At 40.0% G+C, this 19,735-nt stretch overlaps 1 protein-coding gene and 1 long non-coding RNA gene across 2 annotated transcripts; both read right to left on the bottom strand.

Annotated features, from left to right (window-relative positions):
- Positions 1-11,143: 11,143 nt before the first annotated feature.
- On the bottom strand, positions 11,144-11,872 carry LOC139785711 (uncharacterized). Its single transcript, XM_071724876.1, has one exon. It carries the CDS (start codon positions 11,870-11,872, stop codon positions 11,144-11,146), a length of 729 nt encoding a protein of 242 aa, XP_071580977.1.
- A 6,464-nt stretch (positions 11,873-18,336) lies between these two features.
- LOC139785712 (uncharacterized) lies at positions 18,337-19,192 on the bottom strand. Its single transcript, XR_011722059.1, has 2 exons — positions 19,058-19,192; positions 18,337-18,963 (listed from the first exon to the last, which is right to left on the bottom strand). It is a non-coding gene; the product is annotated as an uncharacterized lncRNA (long non-coding RNA).
- Positions 19,193-19,735: the final 543 nt, after the last annotated feature.

Genomic DNA, 19,735 nt, shown 5'->3' with positions numbered 1-19,735 from the left:
GAGTTTGTTTTCGGTTACGCAGATGCAAATTGGGCTAAAAGCAAGGCAGACCGGAAAGCAAACAGTGGCTACATATTTCTGGTCAATGGTGGAGTCGTGAGCTGGGCATGTCGGAAGCAGACGTGTGTGGCTCTATCAACAACCGAGGCGGAATTCGTTGCTCTGTCCAGTGCTTGTCAGGAGGCTTTATGGCTACATCGAATTTTAGATGACATGAAGCATCCAGTTGGAGGAGCAATCACTATCTGCGAGGACAACCAGAGCTGTCTCAAACTCATTGAGGAAGAGAAGCTGTCAAACCGCACCAAACATATCGATACTAGGTATCATTTTGTGAAGGACTTCGTCAACAAAAGGGACGTGCAATGCAAGTATTGTCCAACAGAGGCTATGCTGGCGGATCTACTCAACAAGTCACTACCAGCACATCGGTTCAAGACATTACGAGAAGGTTGCGGTCTTGTGTGATTGAGGAGGAGTGTTGGATATAACAATCACACAAAGGCGTGGCGCTAGGGTCGCGATCTAGTTAGCGGCTGGATTCGGCAACGGCGTTGTTGTCACTAATTTATTATTGTCTATGGCCGGGTTTTGCATTCTTAGAGTCGAGTTCTTTTTCTATATACTTTTCTTAAGTTCAGTTCAGTTCTGTCTCTGCCGGCTCACGTGCAAGTCGTTACAAGCCAAAATAAACCAAAGTGTTTGTTAACTAAAGTAAACAGACAACAGCATAGATTTTGTTAACCTGTCCCGTTTCAGCACGACTACGTCACGCGAAGGATAAGAGAAGGCTCAATTCAACACATTCTGTGTGCCTCCACTGGACCTTGCCGTGGTAAATGCAGCCAGGAACACAGCATACAGACTGAAGTGTCAGGGAGAATGGAGGAACACAGGTCTGGGACACACAAGGCTTAGCCTCCTCCAGAAACACCCTTTCACTCTAAAACAAGATAGAACCCTAAGGAGATACCAGTTCGTAAAACATTTCAAGATACGAATACCAACTAGAAAAGAATGGACGGATCCGAAAGGAACCAGGGATCCCAATGTAGATCTATGGTTTACTGATGGGTCAGGCATCAACAACCGCTTTGGAGCGGGATTTTACGGGCCGAAAGATGACCATAGGGAGAGTATTCCTGTGCCACTCAACAGTCTTTACGGCTGAGATACTGGCTATCCTGAAGTGCATGGAACACCTCCTAAGCAACAACATAAGGGGAAGGGAGATAAATATCTGCTCGGACAGCAGGGCAGCTATACTAGCGCTAGCAAAAGCAACTACCGAATCAGCACTGGTTTGAGATTGCATGCTGGCGCTAGAAAGACTAAGTGGACCTAATAAAGTCACCTTGATATGGGTGCCTGGGCATCAAGGAATACCCGGCAATGAAACCGCAGATATACTGGCTAAGAAGGGAGCAAATGAAGCACCATCTGACCAGGTGGCGGGAACACCCTTCGCAGTAGGAAAAGAAGTCATCAAAAGCTGTCTGAAAAAGGAGCATTTGGACAGGTGAGAGACATTGAGAACCTGCCGCCAGGCCAGGATTTTGATGAAAAACAGCAGACCAGGTAGAGCTAAAGAACTACTGGCGTTGAATAAACAAAAACTGAGAGTGGCGGTGGGGCTGCTCACGGGCCACTCCGCCTTACTCAGAGCTCACTTATTCAGTCTCGGACTCGCGGAACAAAAAGAGTGCCACCTATGTGGGGACGAGAAAGAAGACAACGTGCATATACTGTGCCATTGTCCGGCACTTGTATGCAAAAGATACAAGACTTGGGAACGAACGTACCTAAGTCCCCAGGATCTGGAAAGTGCTAGGGTGACAAACCTAATAAACCTGGTACTAGAGCGCTGTTCCAGGTGAGCTTTTAATTTAGGCTCGTTAAGCGATTCTAAAATGTCCAGTGCCCGATTAGCATCGGTGAAATCCTTAAAGTCTACCTCGGCAGAAAAGTGGTTAATCATCTCTAGCGATTGAGGAAAAATTTTCAATTCAGAGAGGATCATCCAGATCTTTATTTGATTCCTATCTTTAGTCGTTGTGGTATGGTTAGGAGGAAGACGTAAAATGACCTTGGCAATACCCTTGTGATCATCCTCAAATCTCACATACCGTTGAGCGTCAGCATTGCTTCCAGGCAAGTACTTTCTTAGAATAGAATCAATAATAATAATAAACGACTCCTTGTCTTGAGTCGGCAAGTCGTTATCCACTGTATTGGCACGTGACACATTCGCTTGATTCACGTGAACAACAGGTGTCGGTGGAATGTCGCCGGTAATATCATCTACATTACTAACCTTGCTCGAGGTCGTTTTGTTTATAAAAAGATCACGACCGTTATTCTTATTACTAGCTACGGCATTATCATCTACGACAGAGCTGGGATTTAGTTGCACATTTCGGGCCGATTCCCGAGGCGACGCCTCCTATTCCCCCACTGCCGCTCGAGACTCGGCGGCCGAGCCGCCGACAGCGCGCTTGACACTGTTTCTCAGGAACGTCACGCGTGCTATACGTAGGATGGAACTACATTCCCCCCGAGCAATATTAAGTAGCCAGTTAGAACAGTTTTTATTTTAATAATTAATAATTGAACATCCTTATATTATTATTATTATTAATATTATATATATATTGTTGCTATTAAATTACATATTTAAATAAAACCTGTAATAATTATATAATATTTTTTTGGAACTCTTAGTTTGTGTGTTACACTTATAACAAAATTACATAATAATGCATTTATTTTCTCAATATATATAGAATACAATTGATTAAGGAATCGGTAAGCGTGGTGTGTGTAGAAATATGTACTATATATAATTATTATTGTATAATTATAATTAGGATAATAGTTTCCACGCCACCCATGAGGTACTATTGCTGACGTATTTTTCTTTTAAAGTAATTTCTCCAGGCCTCCACTGAAAAGAAAAATAATGTGAAAAAATTTATTAATAAACAAATGAAGTGAAATCAAAGGAACAATCAATAATTGTAAATATTAAGTCAATTTTCTAGGCCATTTACATAATTCTACAAGAGATGGGATATCTATAATATAGGAATGTTAGAAAAAATATTTTGCATTTTAATGAAGCTAATAATGTATCGCTGAAGGAAGAACGTTTATTGATTTTTATATATTAATCTTCGAAAATGAGCGTTTACATAAGTATGTAAATTCGAACATGAAAAAAATTCTAAGACCAAAATTTTTGAAATTAGAATACTTTAAATTATCTAAAAATTTTTAAAAATCCACTCCTTTTCCTGAATGCATTTTGAGGGAAAGATTATTTTGCAAATCGCAAATTTTCTCTTAAAATTCTAAATTTTTTCTTCGATTTCCGCAGTGAGAGGATTTTCAAAAAGAACTAAGTCCTTTCTAAGACTTTCAAAGTCAGTAAAACGCGTGTCAAACTGACTTATTAATGTCAATTGAATATCAGTCAATTAAATGTCAAAGTCAATGAAATAAAAACATTTTTTTAAATTACAACTTGTGCCGTATTCTCCGAAGAGAATCTGACAGGAGGGATAGAAATGAGAAGTATGTTTTTCTAAATAATTTTTAAATAAAACTAATTTCCTACAAAATGAGTAAATATGACTAACTGATTGACATATTGTCTGGACATAAGACCAACCAGACAATATGTCAATTAGTTAGTCATATTGACTCATTTCGTAGGAAACTAGTTTTATTTAAAAATCACTTAGAAAAAGACAATCTTCATTTCTACCCCTCTTGCCAGATTCTCTTCGAAGAATACGGCACAGTTTGCAATTTTAAAAAATATATTTATTTAATTGACTCTTTAATAAGTCAGTTCGACACTGACTTTGAAAGTCTTAGAAAGGACTTAGTTCTTTTTGAAAATCCTTTCACTGCGGAAATCGAAGAACAAAATTTAGAATATCAAGAGGAACTTTGCAATTTGCAAAATGATCTTTCCCTCAAAACGCGTCCAGAAAAAGAAGCGGATTTTTTTAAGATTTTAGATCATTTAAAATACCCTAATCTTAAAAATTTTGGTCTTCGAATTTTTTCCATGTTCGGATCCACGTACTTATGTGAATGCTCATTTTCGAAGATGAAATGTATAAAAACCGATAAACGTTCTTCATTAAACGATACATCATTAGCTTCATTAATGCGAGCTAGTTCTTCTAACATTCCTATAGATATCCCATCTCTTGTAGAATCATGTAAACGGCCTAGAAAATCAACTTAATTTTTACAATTATTTATTGTTCTTTTGATTTCCGCTTTTCCGCTTATTAATAAATTTTGTCACATTATTTTTCTCTTTAGTGGAGTAGGCCTACTGGGGAAACCACTTTTAAAAAAACGCGTCAGCAATAGTACCTCATGGGTAGCGTGGAAACTATTATCCTAATTATAATTATACAATAATAACACAGGACCACAAAAAAATTTTTTTGAAAAGCAACTGGGATCAGAGTAGGTGTTTTTTATAGATTTTGGGTCACTGAATCCGAATTCGTAAACCGTTTTGCTCCATCACGTCTAGATTTTTAGATAATCGAGAAAAATAGCGGAAAATCTGTGAAAATTGAAATAAACATTTAAAGAAAGAGCAAAAGTATAACATCAAAGAAAGAGAAAAAGTTTAACATCAAAATGCGGTCACAGAACTGATTTAAATATATTTTAGTAAGTTAAATAAAGTGCAAAAAAGGAGGATGTTAAAAAAGGGACGAATTTCGCCCAAAAAGGTGTAAGTAAAAGAAATAGTGTTTTTTGTAGATCTTGATCTCCTGAATACGATAAAACTAATAAAAAGTTCGTGGTGCTTGGGGAACACCTTGAAAATTGAGCATAAACGTGGTGTATTTACAGAAATTCGGATGAGATATATGCTATATCATAAAATGTACTGGTGAAAGATTTGTTGGGGAGAGGGAAAAGGGGGAAAAAAGAGTGTTTTGTGTGCGTGTGTGTGTGCATGTGTGCGTGCGCGAGTGCGGGTGCATGTGCGGGTACGGGTGTGTGCGGGTGTGCGCGTGTGTGTGCGCGTGTGTGCGGGTGTGTGCACACTCGCACACACGCGCACGCGCGCACACACCCGTACCCGCACACGCACCCTCACCCGCACCCGCACCCGCACCCGCACCCGCACCCGCACCCGCACCCGCACCCGCACCCGCACCCGCACCCGCACCCGCACCCGCACCCGCACCCGCACCCGCACCCGCACCCGCACCCGCACCCGCACCCGCACCCGCACCCGCACCCGCACCCGCGCACGCACACACGCACACACACACACGCACACACGCACGCACACACACGCACACACACACGCACCCGCGCACACACACACGCACACATACATCCGCACCCGCGCACACAGGCGCACACCCGCACCCGCACCCGCGCACATACACACACACACGCACACGCACCCGCACCCGCGCACGTACACACGCACACACTCTCGCACACATACACCCGCACCCGCGCACACACGCGCACACCCGCACTCGCACCCGCGCACATACACACACACACGTAAACGCACCCGCACCCGCGCACGCACACACGCACACACACACACGCACGCACCCGCGCACATACACACACACACGCACCCGCGCACACACGCGCACACCCGCACCCGCGCGCGCGCGCACGCACGCGCACACACACACACACACAACACTCTTTCTTCCCCCTTTTCCCTCTTCCCAACAAATCTTTCACCAGTACATTTTATGATATAGCATATATCATCCGAATTTCTGTAAATACACCACGTTTATGCTCAATTTTCAAGGTGTTCCCCAAGCACCACGAACTTTTTATTAGCTTTATCGTATTCAGGAGATCAAGATCTACAAAAAACACTATTTCTTTTACTTACACCTTTTTGGGCGAAATTCGTCCCTTTTTTAACATCCTCCTTTTTTGCACTTTATTTAACTTACCAAAATATATTTAAATCAGTTCTGTGACCGCATTTTGATGTTATACTTTTTCTCTTTCTTTGATGTTATACTTTTGCTCTTTCTTTAAATGTTTATTTCAATTTTCACAGATTTTCCGCTATTTTTCTCGATTATCTAAAAATCTAGACGTGATGGAGCAAAACGGTTTACGAATTCGGATTTAGTGACCCAAAATCTATAAGAAACACCTACTCTGATCCCAGTTGCTTTTCAAAAAAAATTTTTGTGGTCCTGTGTAATTATATATAGAATCTACATATTTCTACACACACCACGCTTACCGATTTTTTAATCAATTATATTCTATATATATTGCGAAAATAAATGGATTATTATGTAATTTTGTTATAAGTGTAGCACACAAACTAAGAGTTCCAAATAAAATATTATATAATTATTACAGGTTTTATTTAAATATGTAATTTAATAGCAACAATATATATAGAATATTAATAATAATAATAATATAAGAATGTTCAATTATTAATTATTAAAATAAAAACTGTTCTAACTGGCTACTTAAGGGGGTATGCCACCTTTGAGCATGAAATTTAACCTCTTTTTCACGATTTTTTTTAACATATAAGGAATAGAGCAATCGAAAATCGGCTTTAAGGGGTCTTTTTATTATACATTGAAGATGTAAAAAAAAATTTTTTTGTATATAAAATTATTCGTATATAAAATATACACCCTGTCAAAAGAGGCCGTGTGCGTCACGGGGGTCCAGCTGGTGTACACGATTTCGGCTGACTGGTATGACCTAGAACAGAAATCCAAAAAAATTCTTAAACTGTGATAGATTGGCTATGGAGGTACGTAGGATTTTTGAAAAATACTGATTTTTGCGAAATTGACACTAATTTGAACAAAAGTGTCCAAATTTACACTGAAAAATTGTGTATAAAATTGGTTCCCAAAAAAAAACTAACAATCCAATTTAAAAACGGCTACGTACCTCCATAGCCAATCTATCACAGATTAAGAATTTTTTTGGATTTCTGTTCTAGGTCATACCAGTCAGCCGAAATCGTGTACACCAGCTGGACCCCCGTGACGCACACGGCCTCTTTTGACAGGGTGTATATTTTATATACGAATAATTTTATATACAAAAAATTTTTTTTTTACATCTTCAATGTATAATAAAAAGACCCCTTAAAGCCGATTTTCGATTGCTCTATTCCTTATATGTTAAAAAAAATCGTGAAAAAGAGGTTAAATTTCATGCTCAAAGGTGGCATACCTCCTTAATATTGCTCGGGGGGAATGTAGTTCCATCCTACGTATAGCACGCGTGACGTTCCTGAGAAACAGTGTCAAGCGCGCTGTCGGCGGCTCGGCCGCCGAGTCTCGAGCGGCAGTGGGGGAATAGGAGGCGTCGCCTCGGGAATCGGCCCGAAATGTGCAACTAAATCCCAGCTCTGATCTACGACCATCTCGTCATCAGTAGTTAAAATATCTTTATCAATTCCTAGGTTGCGTCGTTTGTGCATCTCCCCATCTCTATGCTGTTTAAAAATAATATCTCTTCGGCTCTTATCCGCAATACGATCCGAGTCCAAAGAATCCGATGTCCTGAAGTCTTGAGTAATCCTATCAAAATCTTGCTCAGTAATGCTAGTCTTGATTCTCTTTGCAATATTAATCGAGTCGTCATCCGCGGAACGATGACTATCACGTGCACGTCTCGTGTCAGCAGGATCCAATGTACTCATACAATTGATAATGCTCCCCCTCCGAGGAGGGGAGCAATAATTATAGAAAATAGGGGCCCTCCCAAAAAAGTCCACACCCCGCAACACCCCCCTGTCACGCCTCTCTATAACAAAACGTCGGTGAAAAGAGCGCGCGAACAGACAACCAAACCACGCGAGCAAAGGGCAAACACGTCCGTCTCTCGCGGCGGCTCAAGCCGAACTCCGCGCGAACGCGATATGTATTTCTAGGTTATATGACTGACTGACAGCGTGCTGTCCGCGCAAACGCACTGAGCGACGAGTGCGCACGTACGCGTATATGCTGTCTCTTTTCAGTGTAGCAACACTGTCATGGAGGGGACCCGGGGGACGCTCGACATGTTCTCAAATGCCATCTATCGAGGAAAAAAACAACCGTACGGCGACGACGACGACGACGACGACGACGTATCTTAATTGTAAAATTTACCATTTCAGACTTTGCATCGTAATATCTCCGCTCGTAGGGCACGTAGCGGAAAAATAAAAACACTCTTATTTGTTGTTAAGGACTCGTGTTGGTTGGTATATCGAAGGGTAGACATGAATACAATTAAGCAATTTATTGTAACATTACACAACTCGAAAAACGGATACTTATTCACGACTCGCCATATTGGCTTGTTGAACCAAACTGAACTGGTCGCACGAGCGACCTTCTCATAGACTCTATAAAAACCTAGAGGGTTGTAATAACTAAAAAGTTTACTAAGTTCCTAGAGAAAAGATTCCTGTGGCTCACTCTATCGAAAGAAAAAAAAAGTCAAATACGAAACAGGAAAATTCTCAATATCCTCCTACCTTGAGTTGAGAACTGGGAGCAACTCAAAATACAAATAAAATTAATCGGAGTAAAACAAAAGGAACATTGCACTAATTCTTATAAGTCCAGTTTGTTTGGCGCGTTTACTCGTCGTTCACTTCTGGTACGCGCTTCTAACTTCGCTTGAACTTCTTCTAATGACGTATCTTCCTTATCGGATTCATCGGTTTCTTGAATCTTTGAAGGAGAAGGTTGATCTTCAGGAAGAGAATTCTCCTCTGATGATTCTTTAGTTTCGTTCGTTGACTTATTCAATGCCTCTATTTCGCCTGGAGACGAAATCTCCAAAGAATATAATCGTTGAACAGGACGAACGAGTTCTCCAGTTGCAGTTTTAACTCGCACTACTCGTACCTCGCCATCCCTGCCTGGAATGATCTCGATGACCCGTCCCAAAGGCCAATCTAGACGCTTCTGATTTTCGTTTCCTATGAGAACTGTTGGCTTTACAGAGGAATGCGTCTGACCGGGTAGAAAAGAGTAGAAAAGTATTATCGTATTATAGACACTTAATATTTTATTATGAACGCGCGTCTACAGAACAGTGTTAACTTAGCAAGAGCGCTATGCGGACTGGACTTAACTGCATGCCAACATAGAGAGCAGACTAACTAAAAATACAAGCGCCATCTACTGAATAACTACGACACTAACTCGTATCTCCTTTCGCCCTGAGATCACCAACGGAACATATATATCTATAAGAACGACATCTCCTACTTTTATCTTGAGTTCATTGTTTCTAGAGTAGCTCGCTCTTGACAATTGCCCTAGATACTCCGACCGGAATCGACAACGTAAGTCTGCTCGAAGCTTCTGACGATAGCGTAGTCTCGCTTTCAAGTCGCTTTCTTCAATCTGATCCAGATCCGGCAATCCACTTTCTTGTACATTCTGAATAAACATCGACGGAGTTAACGGGGCTAGCTGATCAGAATCCTCAGACAGATAAGTGATGGGGTGCGAGTTTACAATAGCCTCGCAGTCACATAGCGTTGTGTACAGCTCATCTGACGTAAGGCAAGCTCGTCCCAAGACCTTTCGCAGTATCTCCTTGACTGAGCGTACTAGTCTCTCCCACCATCCGCCCCACCATGCAGCGGAAGGTGAATTAAAACGCCATTCTATTTTCTTTACGGCGCTATATTCAGTGATCTTCTTCCAATTAATTCCACGTAACAGATTGCCTGCCCCGGTGAAGTTAATGCCGTTATCGCTTAACATAACTGACGGTCTTCCTCTGCGTGCGACAAATCGTCGAAAAGCCTCCAGAAACGCCTTCGTCGAGAGTGAAGTGATCAGCTCGAGGTGGACCGCTCGATAAACTGCACATGTGAACTGACAAATCCACGCCTTCTGTCCGCCTTTTAAATACAATGGGCCAGCACAATCGACTCCTGATACTTCGAATGCAGCAGCGTCTCTTGTTCGTTCCTCTGGAAGGATTGACGGTGATGCCTCAATTCTCTTGGCATTGTATCACTTGAATATTATACACTTGGAGAGGACGGACCGAATTGCTCGTCGACTTGATAGTATCCATACTTGTTCTCTCAGCTTACTATCTACATGCCGGCGTGATGAAGCTCTTCGTGCTTATATTGATTCAGTTTTCTGACCAGAGGATGCCGTGGTTCCAGGACTATGGGGCAACGGAAACCAAACTGATCTTCTCTATTGGAGATTAGAGTCTTCAAGCAAATAACTCCAGACTTATCCTTAAACGCATTCAGACAACTGATTCTTGGGTCCTCGACACCTTCGAAAGACTCTTCTTGAGATAAACGCATCAGTGTTAACTCAGCTTCACTGATTTCTTTTACCGATAAATCCTCGGATAGATGACGAAAGCGGTTTCTTCGGCATTTTGTAACAAAACGAAGGATTCAGGCCATCACGCGCAGAATTTTTGTGTACTTGGAAGATCCCTTAAGATACCAATAATCTTCTCGTTCTGTAACTGTCTTACAAGTGTTACTCATTGCGAGTTCGTGCTGAATAGATGCCTCGGAATTCTTTGTCTTGATTGCGGACTTTTTAATTTCTCTATCGACTTCTGACTCGTCTACGGTATATTCAGCTGAGGGCCATTGATCTCGAGACTTCTTTAGCCATTCCGGGCCCTCCCACCAGCGGGACTCGAGGAGCTGCTTCGCACTACATCCTCGTGAAGGTAGGTCGGCAGGATTCATTGTTCCGGGTACGTGATACCATTGCTCAGGTTCCGTAAGCTGACGAATTTCTCTTATTCGGTTCCATACAAAGGTGGCCCACTGCTTATTTCGTTTAATCCAGAACAAAACCGTAGCGGAATCACTTCAATAATATTTCTCCGGTTGCTCTCTTTCCAGAGCGTCCAAGGAGGAATCCATTAGTCTGACACCAATTGTGGCTGCAAGAAGCTCCAGTCGATTTATAGTCGATTTTCCCAATGGAGCTACCCTCGCTTTGGCCTCGATGAGTTGCACTTTGACTCCTTTTGAGGTCTCGGTCCGAGCAAAGAGAGCTGCTGTATAGGCATCTTGGCTGGCGTCGACGAAAACGTGTAAGGACGTCGAGCACCCTCTCTGTTCATCTCCAAAAATTTATCGAGGTATATGTAACTCTTTTAAAAGCTTTAATTGTTGGTGCCACTTTCGGAAAATGTCCTTGATCTCCTTATTCACCTCCGTATCCCAATCCAAGTCCGTAGACCATAATTTCTGCAATAGTAATTTTGGGCGCAGCAGTACCGGACACGCCAGACCGATCGGATCGAATATCTTTTGCGCGGCTGACAAAATACTTTTTTTCGTTACCTTTTCAGGTAGGGGTTTCTCCAATGCAGCCTTTGTCAGCGATAAGGTGTCCCGGCCTCTATTCCACGTAAGCCCGAGTACTGACGAGCTGTCTCGGATCAGCGTCGGATCGGAGTATTCCCAACCTCTCAGAAGGAAACCACCGGCAGACATTGCATCAGTAGCTCCCTCTATGAACAGCTGCAATTCCTCGTTGGAGTCGACGCTCGTCACACAGTTGTCCACGTAGAACGACTTTTGTAGTTTTCTGATGATGGCACGCTGTTCATCTGTAGTCGCTTGTTGTAGTGCTCGCTCCAGAAGCAGTTCAATGGTAGCACCCAATAAAAAGGGACTGCTAGACACTCCGAACACGACTCTACAGTGTCGGTAGACCTTTATTTTCGTCGAATCTTCTTTACTCCACCATAGAAACCGGAGCACATTTCGTTCCTTGGGCGACACACCAATCTGAAGGAAAGCTCTTTTAATGTCAGAGATAACCCCAATCCTTCTTTCTCGGAACTGTAGTAACATTGTCGGGATCAGTTCAATGAGATTTGGTCCAACTTCTAGACATTTGATTCAGTGAAGGCGAGTCTATCCCTCGTGCTGAAACATCGAAGACCGGTCTCAGACGCGTCGTACTATTCTCTTTTAATACGTGTCTGTGAGGTAGATAATAGCCGCTGTCATTTACTTCCGAAAGAGGTACTTGTTCGATGATTTCCTCAGCTGTCCATTCTTCAAGTACTCGACAGTAATCTTCGAAGAGGTTGTCCGATTTCAATCTTCTAGTATTTATTTTCAGCCTCTTGATTGCCATTTCTTTGTTATCCGAAAGAGGAGGATGATTCTCCTTCTATGGCAGGAACACTTCATATCGTCCGGAATTATTCACCGTAACCGTTTGGCGGAAATAATCTTTTACTTGTTCTAGATGAGCCTCTTTAGTTTTCGTTTGGACTGGATTGGTAATACCCAATACATCCAGCCTTCACAGATCCGAAACCTTTGCATCCCGGGTGAACATAGAGACTGTCAATAGCGCTGGATCGACACAAGAGGTCTTTTCTTGCAAATTCTTGCCCATGACGGTCCATCCAAGACGAGTTTCGATCGCTGTTGCTCCACATTCAATTTCTTGTAGCTTGCCTGTTAAAAGCTTGCCCGCAATGTCAGCTCCAATGAGAATAGAGATGGGTTCGTTTGTTTGACCGACATCTGTCAGTCGTATTCCTTTGTGAGATAACTCTTGAACCCAAGGACCTCTTCTTATACCGGGGATGTCTTGACAAATGGTCTCCTGACCCAAGGCCACAAAATTACAGGCGTACGAGCCGTCCAAGCTGCTGAGTCGAATACGGTAACCTTTGTGTTGCTGGGGTTTAGTTTTTACACCTCCAAAGAGTAGATAAACTACATTATATTGTCCGACTTCCTCACAATCCAACTACTTGGCTGTTCGATCAAGAACATACGGTCGGTGTGATCCTGTATCCAATACTACTCGTACGACACGCTCTTTTTCTTGATTTCGTATTTTCACACGAAGAGTTTGAAGAAAAATCTCTGTACTCAGCGAAAGATTCGCCAGACTACTTTCCTCTTGTTTTTTGGTCGGCTCTTCTATCGGATTTTTCTTCGTCGATCCCTCAGTAGTCATTCCTCGGCACATGAGTAGAACGTGTCGCTTGCTGCACCAGGCGCACTTATTATTGTATCTGCAGAATCTACGGCCGTGTCCTGTTTTCAAACAATTGAAACATGCGTTTATTTGTTTAACGATGTCTTGTCTTTCTTCCAGAGACATCTTTCTCGCCTTTTCACATTGCAAACTGTCATGTTTAATTTCTCATTGCAGAAGATGCATTTTAGTACTTTGCTTTCTTTCGTCGCGAGGAGTGCGGAAGCCGTAGCAATTTCTTTATTGGAATCAGTCTTTTGCTTCTTCTTTAACTCGTCTTTTAATGCTGACTGCTCTTGGTTTAAACCAAATCCACTAACCGCCATCGCGATTCTTTCTTCGTTTTCCACTTCCGCTTGTAGAAAGGCCATTAAGTTTGTCAGTCGATCTTTCGGAGTAATAACGACGGGCACAGCCGAAGCATTGTCACCTACCCTTACGAAAAAGTAGTACTAGCAATCAGTACTCAGTACTGAGTGATCAGTACTCGTAGTATTGAGAGTATTAGTATGTTAATACTCATGAATACTGCAGAATGGTCAGTACTGTGTCTGTCAGTGCTTACAGTACTGGCAGTACTACAAGCAATAATACTCATTAGTACTTCAAAGTATTGAAGTGGTCAGTACTTTATCAGATTAATATTCGGAGTACTATCATGATAGTACTGCCAGTACTGTAAGAAACTAATAGGCACAGTACTGACCATTCTGCAATATTCATGAGTATTAACATACTAATACTGTTAATACTACGAGTACTGATCACTCAGTACTGAGTACTGATTGCTAGTACTACTTTTTCGTAACGTATCTTGGAAATACTAAATTAATAAAATACTAAATTAACACACTAAACTATCAATATGACGTTATTTTGATATCATCTTGACTTTTTGTTCTACTTGGATAGTACTCCCTTGAGCCACGGGGTCCAATGTGACAGTGCGAGTTTTCTGTATTAACGTTCTGCAAAATAGTGACGGTGGGTATGAAAACTTTCGTTTTCAAAACATATAACTTCCATCAAAAAATTATGCCGAAATAAGCATATATACTTTAGTTAAAGGCAGATATGTAATTGGCGCCTTGCAAAGTAAATTTTTACTTGTCATAACTTTTTAATATGTATGGATTTCTAGGGATTCTACAGTTAAAAAAAAATTCATAAGACGTTTGTCGGGATTTAGGTTCAATACCAACGTGCGCACAAAAACGTTTAATTGTTCTGTATCTGAAATATTTACGATAAATAATATCGATGTTCAGTGGGGTCCAATGTGACGCAGGTTGATGGGGTCCTCTGTGCCACGCTTACAGAACTATCTAACCTACCTACGTGACAGCGCGAGTTTCCGTAGTGTGTTTCGATCGCAGAATAGTAAATGTTAGTGCCTAAATTTTCCTATAAAATGAAGTAATTTCCATCGATAATCATATCCACACTTTCATTTTCTCTTTTTTTCACCCTTTAGTTACAGATCACATGTAATCGAGTCGCTGTGAGGCAATATTCGTTGATCTCTGCTAGGTTACGACAAAAAGTGAGGTTATAGGACTTTGTTTTCAGTTTTCAATTTCTTAGGTCATCTGATGAAACAAATATGACACGATTATTGATAAATTGGTTCTCTAGCACAGTCTTGGTTTTTCAATTGACCAAAGATTTGTAATAAACAGGATTTAAACAGATCTCTTCTACGTGTCACAGGGTACCCTATACCTTTCACATTACATGTCACAGTGTACCTTACGCTATGACTCAATCGACCCCACGCGTGGGGTCCACTGTGACAAACGCAGCATGTCGAAATATCATTATTTTTGCAAAATATTTCTGAAAATTTACTTCTTAAATTATTTACAAAGTTTATTATATTAAACATCGAATAGTCTCATTTATATTATAATAAAGTTATTAAAAATCATTTTTAATGTGATTTGAAAAAACGTGGTTCAAGGGTGCCCACTCTCCCCTACTGCGCCTGTACCACACGTTAGTATCCCACGATTATTCGATAAGTACTAAAAGAGTACTGGTGAGAGTACACTGGGGGAGTACTGGGGGAGTACTGGAGGGAGTACTGGGGGGAGTACTGGGGGAGTACTGGGGGGAGTACTGGGGGGAGTACTGGGGGAATACTGGAGAAAGTACTGGAGAAAGTACTGGAGGGAGTACTGGAGGGAGTACACTAGAGAAAGTACTGAAGGGAGTACTGAATGAGTATTGGATGAGTACTGGGAAGGAGTACTGACGAAGTCAGTATGGTCGAATTTAGTAGTACTTTGAGTACTTATGTCTCCAGTACTTTCACCAATACTTTTTCCAGTATTAAAACCAGTACTACTTTTTCATAAGGGTATAACTGTACATACTGTGTCATAACTGATAAAGTGAGCAAGAGAAAAAATAAAAGTGTAAGCATTGTACTTAATAAATCCAATTTCATTAAAATTGAATGTAATTTTATATTATCATTTAATACTGAAATGAGAATATATTGTATAGAGAATACATAACCTCAACTATAAATTATCAAATTAACTAATATTGATAAATATAAGCTCACCCTTATGAAAAAGTAGTACTGGTTTTAATACTGGAAAAAGTATTGGTGAAAGTACTGGAGACATAAGTACTTAAAGTACTACTAAATTCGACCATACTGACTTCGTCAGTACTCCTTCCCCGTACTCATCCAATACTCATTCTACACAATAGGGTACTCCGCGACGCGTAGGCAGTAATTACCTAAAAATTGACATATTTCCGTCAATAATGAAGATTTTGGAAAAATTTAAACGCCATTTTGTTCATCGTGAAAAGAGGAACAAATCTTTAGTTCATTTTTTTATAAGATGTATAGTTTGATCGCTAGGGCAATTTAAACAAATAAATTGTTAATAACTTTTTATTGCATCGACTTACGAAAAAACTATTTACAGATTCTTGTTCTACGACCCAAAAAACATAAAAAAACATTAACTTAAGCCATCAACCTCGATAAAAATGCTCAATCGACCTGACAAATGGACAAAATAAGTAAATTTCGATGTAAATATCTTGCGAATGCTCGAGTATTGCATCGTGCCACTTTACCATTAATTAGTGGGGGGTTAACCCTACAACATATTAAAAATTTATTTAAATCGGTGAGGGCACTACCTGGTCATCCCCTTGTTAGTATTTGTATTAAAAGAACATTTTTCAAACGTAAGATGTTTTTCAAACATTTAAACAACCTTTCAAATGTGAAACAATTATTTTTAAAATATAAAATAAACGTTTTATAAACGTTAAAAAACATTTTTTATTTATAAACTTAATTGTGTGCTCATTGATAGGCTTTAAAACAACAAAGTACTTTATTAAAATTGAAAAAATAAATGTTAAAATTTTATTTTTCTCATTATTTTATTTGAATATATTTCTATACAAATATCTATATATTATTTATATATAGATATTTATATATATATATTTTTTCTTTTATATGTAATATATTTATCTTTATATATTTGTCACGCGTCACCTTTTACTCTCCGAAATCCCATGTAGATAAACCCGAAAATGTTAACCTTACGTAAATGAACAAGAGCTGGACAGTATATCCCATGTAAAATATCTTTATGGGAGATTTTTTTCCTCATCGTTCTTTTGGTTCTCATTGTTCTCATCACTATTCTCGCAGTTTTCAGAGTTATCATCGTTGTCATTTGAATGAGCCTCGTTATTGTTGCCGGTGTGTCTGTTAATGTTAAATATATCTCTATAATTATCGTTATTCTCGAAATCAAAGTGTACTCAAAATGATCAGAATTATTAGAAAATTCAGAATGGTGAGGAAGTTCAAAATGATGAAAAAGTTAAGAATAATGAGAAAGTTCAGATTCTTCTTGATTATGAAGAAAATCTGGTATTACGGAACTTTGGCTTTTAACGGAAACATGTGCTTGCTGAATATGCGATTGATCGAATTCAATTAAAGAATCTGTTGAATTGAGTTCTTCTACAACTTCAACATTCACTTTCTGCCTTTTAACTTTCTTGGAAAGCTTATGAAACGGTGTTTTTTGGCATGTTCTAAAATAAACTGCAAATAAATTTAAATGTTATGTTTACATAAAATACATAGATTTCAAAATATATACTATCTTTACTCTTTAAACACATTTATTTTTTCAGATTTTCTATTGCACAATCACTATAACAAATGTGTTAATGGAAAAAAATATAACTAAATTAAAAAAACTAACAGCATAAAATAAACTATAGGAAGGAAGGCTGGCTGATTTTCGAGGTATATAAAGGTCATTAACTTAAATTTAAAAACAAAATCTCGTTTAATTAAACAAATTTTAAATACAATTAACGTTTTACGTTTCGACTTTATATACTTAGTCTTCTTCAGAAACCTGATACATAAGAAATAATACATAAAAAATAATTAAAAAATAAAAAGAAATAAAATTGCTACAGATAAAAAGGATAGAGAACAAAGCCGCATACTTTGGACTAACTTGCCAGAAATGTAGCTAAGATCTACACTATGACATAGTATAGACCTTAGCCACAATTAATGTATATACGAGTTGTCAAAAATAGAATAAAATAAGTCAAGTAATAAAATTGTTACTATTATCTATACTGTTGTTATTATTATCAAACGATATTATTTATTATTTGACAGTGTAAAATTGTAATGCATATATTAAAATTACATTAGAGCTAGAATATAAACCAGAGCCACAAGAATGAGAGCAATTCCAAGATCTCAAGACGAGAATTAACCAGATCTTACAGGACGGAATTAAGGAGTTTGGATTACTGATTGAAATCAAAGTAAGAAAAGAAAAGAAAAGAAAAGAGAGAGGGGCCCCTGCATTAGATATCTGCGAAATCAATTCTAGGGCTAGAATATAAACCAGAGCCACAAGAATGAGAGCAATTCCAAGATCTCAAGACGAGAATTAACTTTGCAGAGCCCCTTGTACTAGGGGAGACCGGGGCAAATCGTGACATTTTTTGGTTTTGAATTTTTTCTGAGATAAGTATTTGAGATAAAAATACGTTTTAGCCGGTTTTTTCATCGTGCAACCTTCTAGTTTTCAAAAAATATTTATTTGTGTCTTTTCATCACATTACTTTTAAAGTAGAACACGAAATGCCTCACTCTGTCTCGTGTCACGAATTGCCCCAATACCGGGGTAAATCGTGACAAGGCACGGGGCAATTCGTGACAATTCTTCTTTCAACGGGTTTCAATATCCGAATTCGTCCTATTTTCATGATTTATATCAAAACGTACACTTACTCACTCAAAAAAGGTTTTTATTAATCAAATTGTACATTAAATGGAATAGGAAGGGCAAAAAATCGTTAGGCTTCGCTTTCGTCGTCTTCCGAACTGCGAGTAACGACCTTTCTCGGGCGTCCACGTCCTCTGCAAGCTGGCTGTTTCTTGGGGGGCTTGATCCTTATATTCTTTTTTTTATTTTGTACTCTTTCGTCATTTTCGTCAACAAGTGCATCGAGTTCATTAGCGTCAGTCAAAATTGCACTTCTCTTTCGTTTTCGTCCTCTTGTCGTGACTTTCCTTTTGCCCGCTTTTGGAAACGATCGAAGGGATTGTTTGAGGCCCTTGACACATCATTTTCAGTTGAGGTACCTGGCTGTGGTTGGTCATCTCCATTCCATGCTCGATCAGTGACTTGACCGGGTAAAAAATCGATTTCACCAAAAACGTCAGGATTGAAAGGAAAGATTCCTGCTGCTTTGAATCCGGCCTTGATGTTTGTACTTGTTGTGGCTAAAGGCAAAGAATCGGTGACGATCGAAGGGATGTCATATATCGTCATCGTTTTCCCAGGATTGTTCACGCAATGTGTCACGAATTACCCCAGGCGGTCATGTCACGAAATGCCCCAGCGTCCCTTTTTATCTTTCGTGGTCCGAAAAACCCAGACACGAAATAAATGCTTGCAACCTGCGTTACACATGTGTGTGTAAATGCCAGGTGAACAAGTAAAACTTACCGTTTCAAATCTGGAAGCAATTGCTTCGTATTGAATACAAAATATCCGTGGATTCAAAAATTTACTTTTACACGAGGTAAACACTTTTTCCGCCACTGACAACGAAACATAGTAGATACGCACACCGAATTTTGTTCTAATATAGAAGACCATTAGACCCATATATGGTCTGTAATACAGGTTTCTACCAGCAAATGCATAGAAGTTATCCGCGCGGGAAATTTTTCGTATTGTCACGAATTGCCCCGGTCTCCCCTACTACGATCAATGTCGATCTTCCAATATGGCGTCCCAAATGAGAATATCGGAAGGGCCCTGCTCGCTGGACCGGACTCCTCGCCTCAATCCTCCCTCTCGGACGCGAGCTGCCGCAGCTCTCCTTTTCCTGGCGGTGAGCTCTCCTTGGGAAGTCGAATCTCGCTCGGTTGGTCTCCAGAATACGTGCCGCTTAGCTCGATCAGTTACGAAAGAAGGAAAACGTACTCGTCTCGTCCGAAGAAACACAGCAAGAGCGGCCATGACACTGAACGAAAGCGAGGAAGGAGGTGGGGGCGCTTTGAAAGTGGCGACTTACGCGTCGCGCCATCTGAATGAAACGATCGGGCGTTTGCAAAACGCGAAGGAATTCGAGCGCAATATCTGAACACACTCATACATATATAATATATGTATCAGCTT

The sequence above is a fragment of the Temnothorax nylanderi genome, unplaced genomic scaffold (genome assembly GCF_030848795.1).
Source record: "Temnothorax nylanderi isolate EJ_2023f unplaced genomic scaffold, tnyl_v1.0 TNYL_tig0869_pilon, whole genome shotgun sequence".
Classification (NCBI taxonomy): domain Eukaryota; kingdom Metazoa; phylum Arthropoda; class Insecta; order Hymenoptera; family Formicidae; genus Temnothorax; species Temnothorax nylanderi.
The sequence above is the reverse complement of the archived record's forward strand: the minus strand, read 5'-3'. Positions and strand labels throughout refer to the sequence as shown.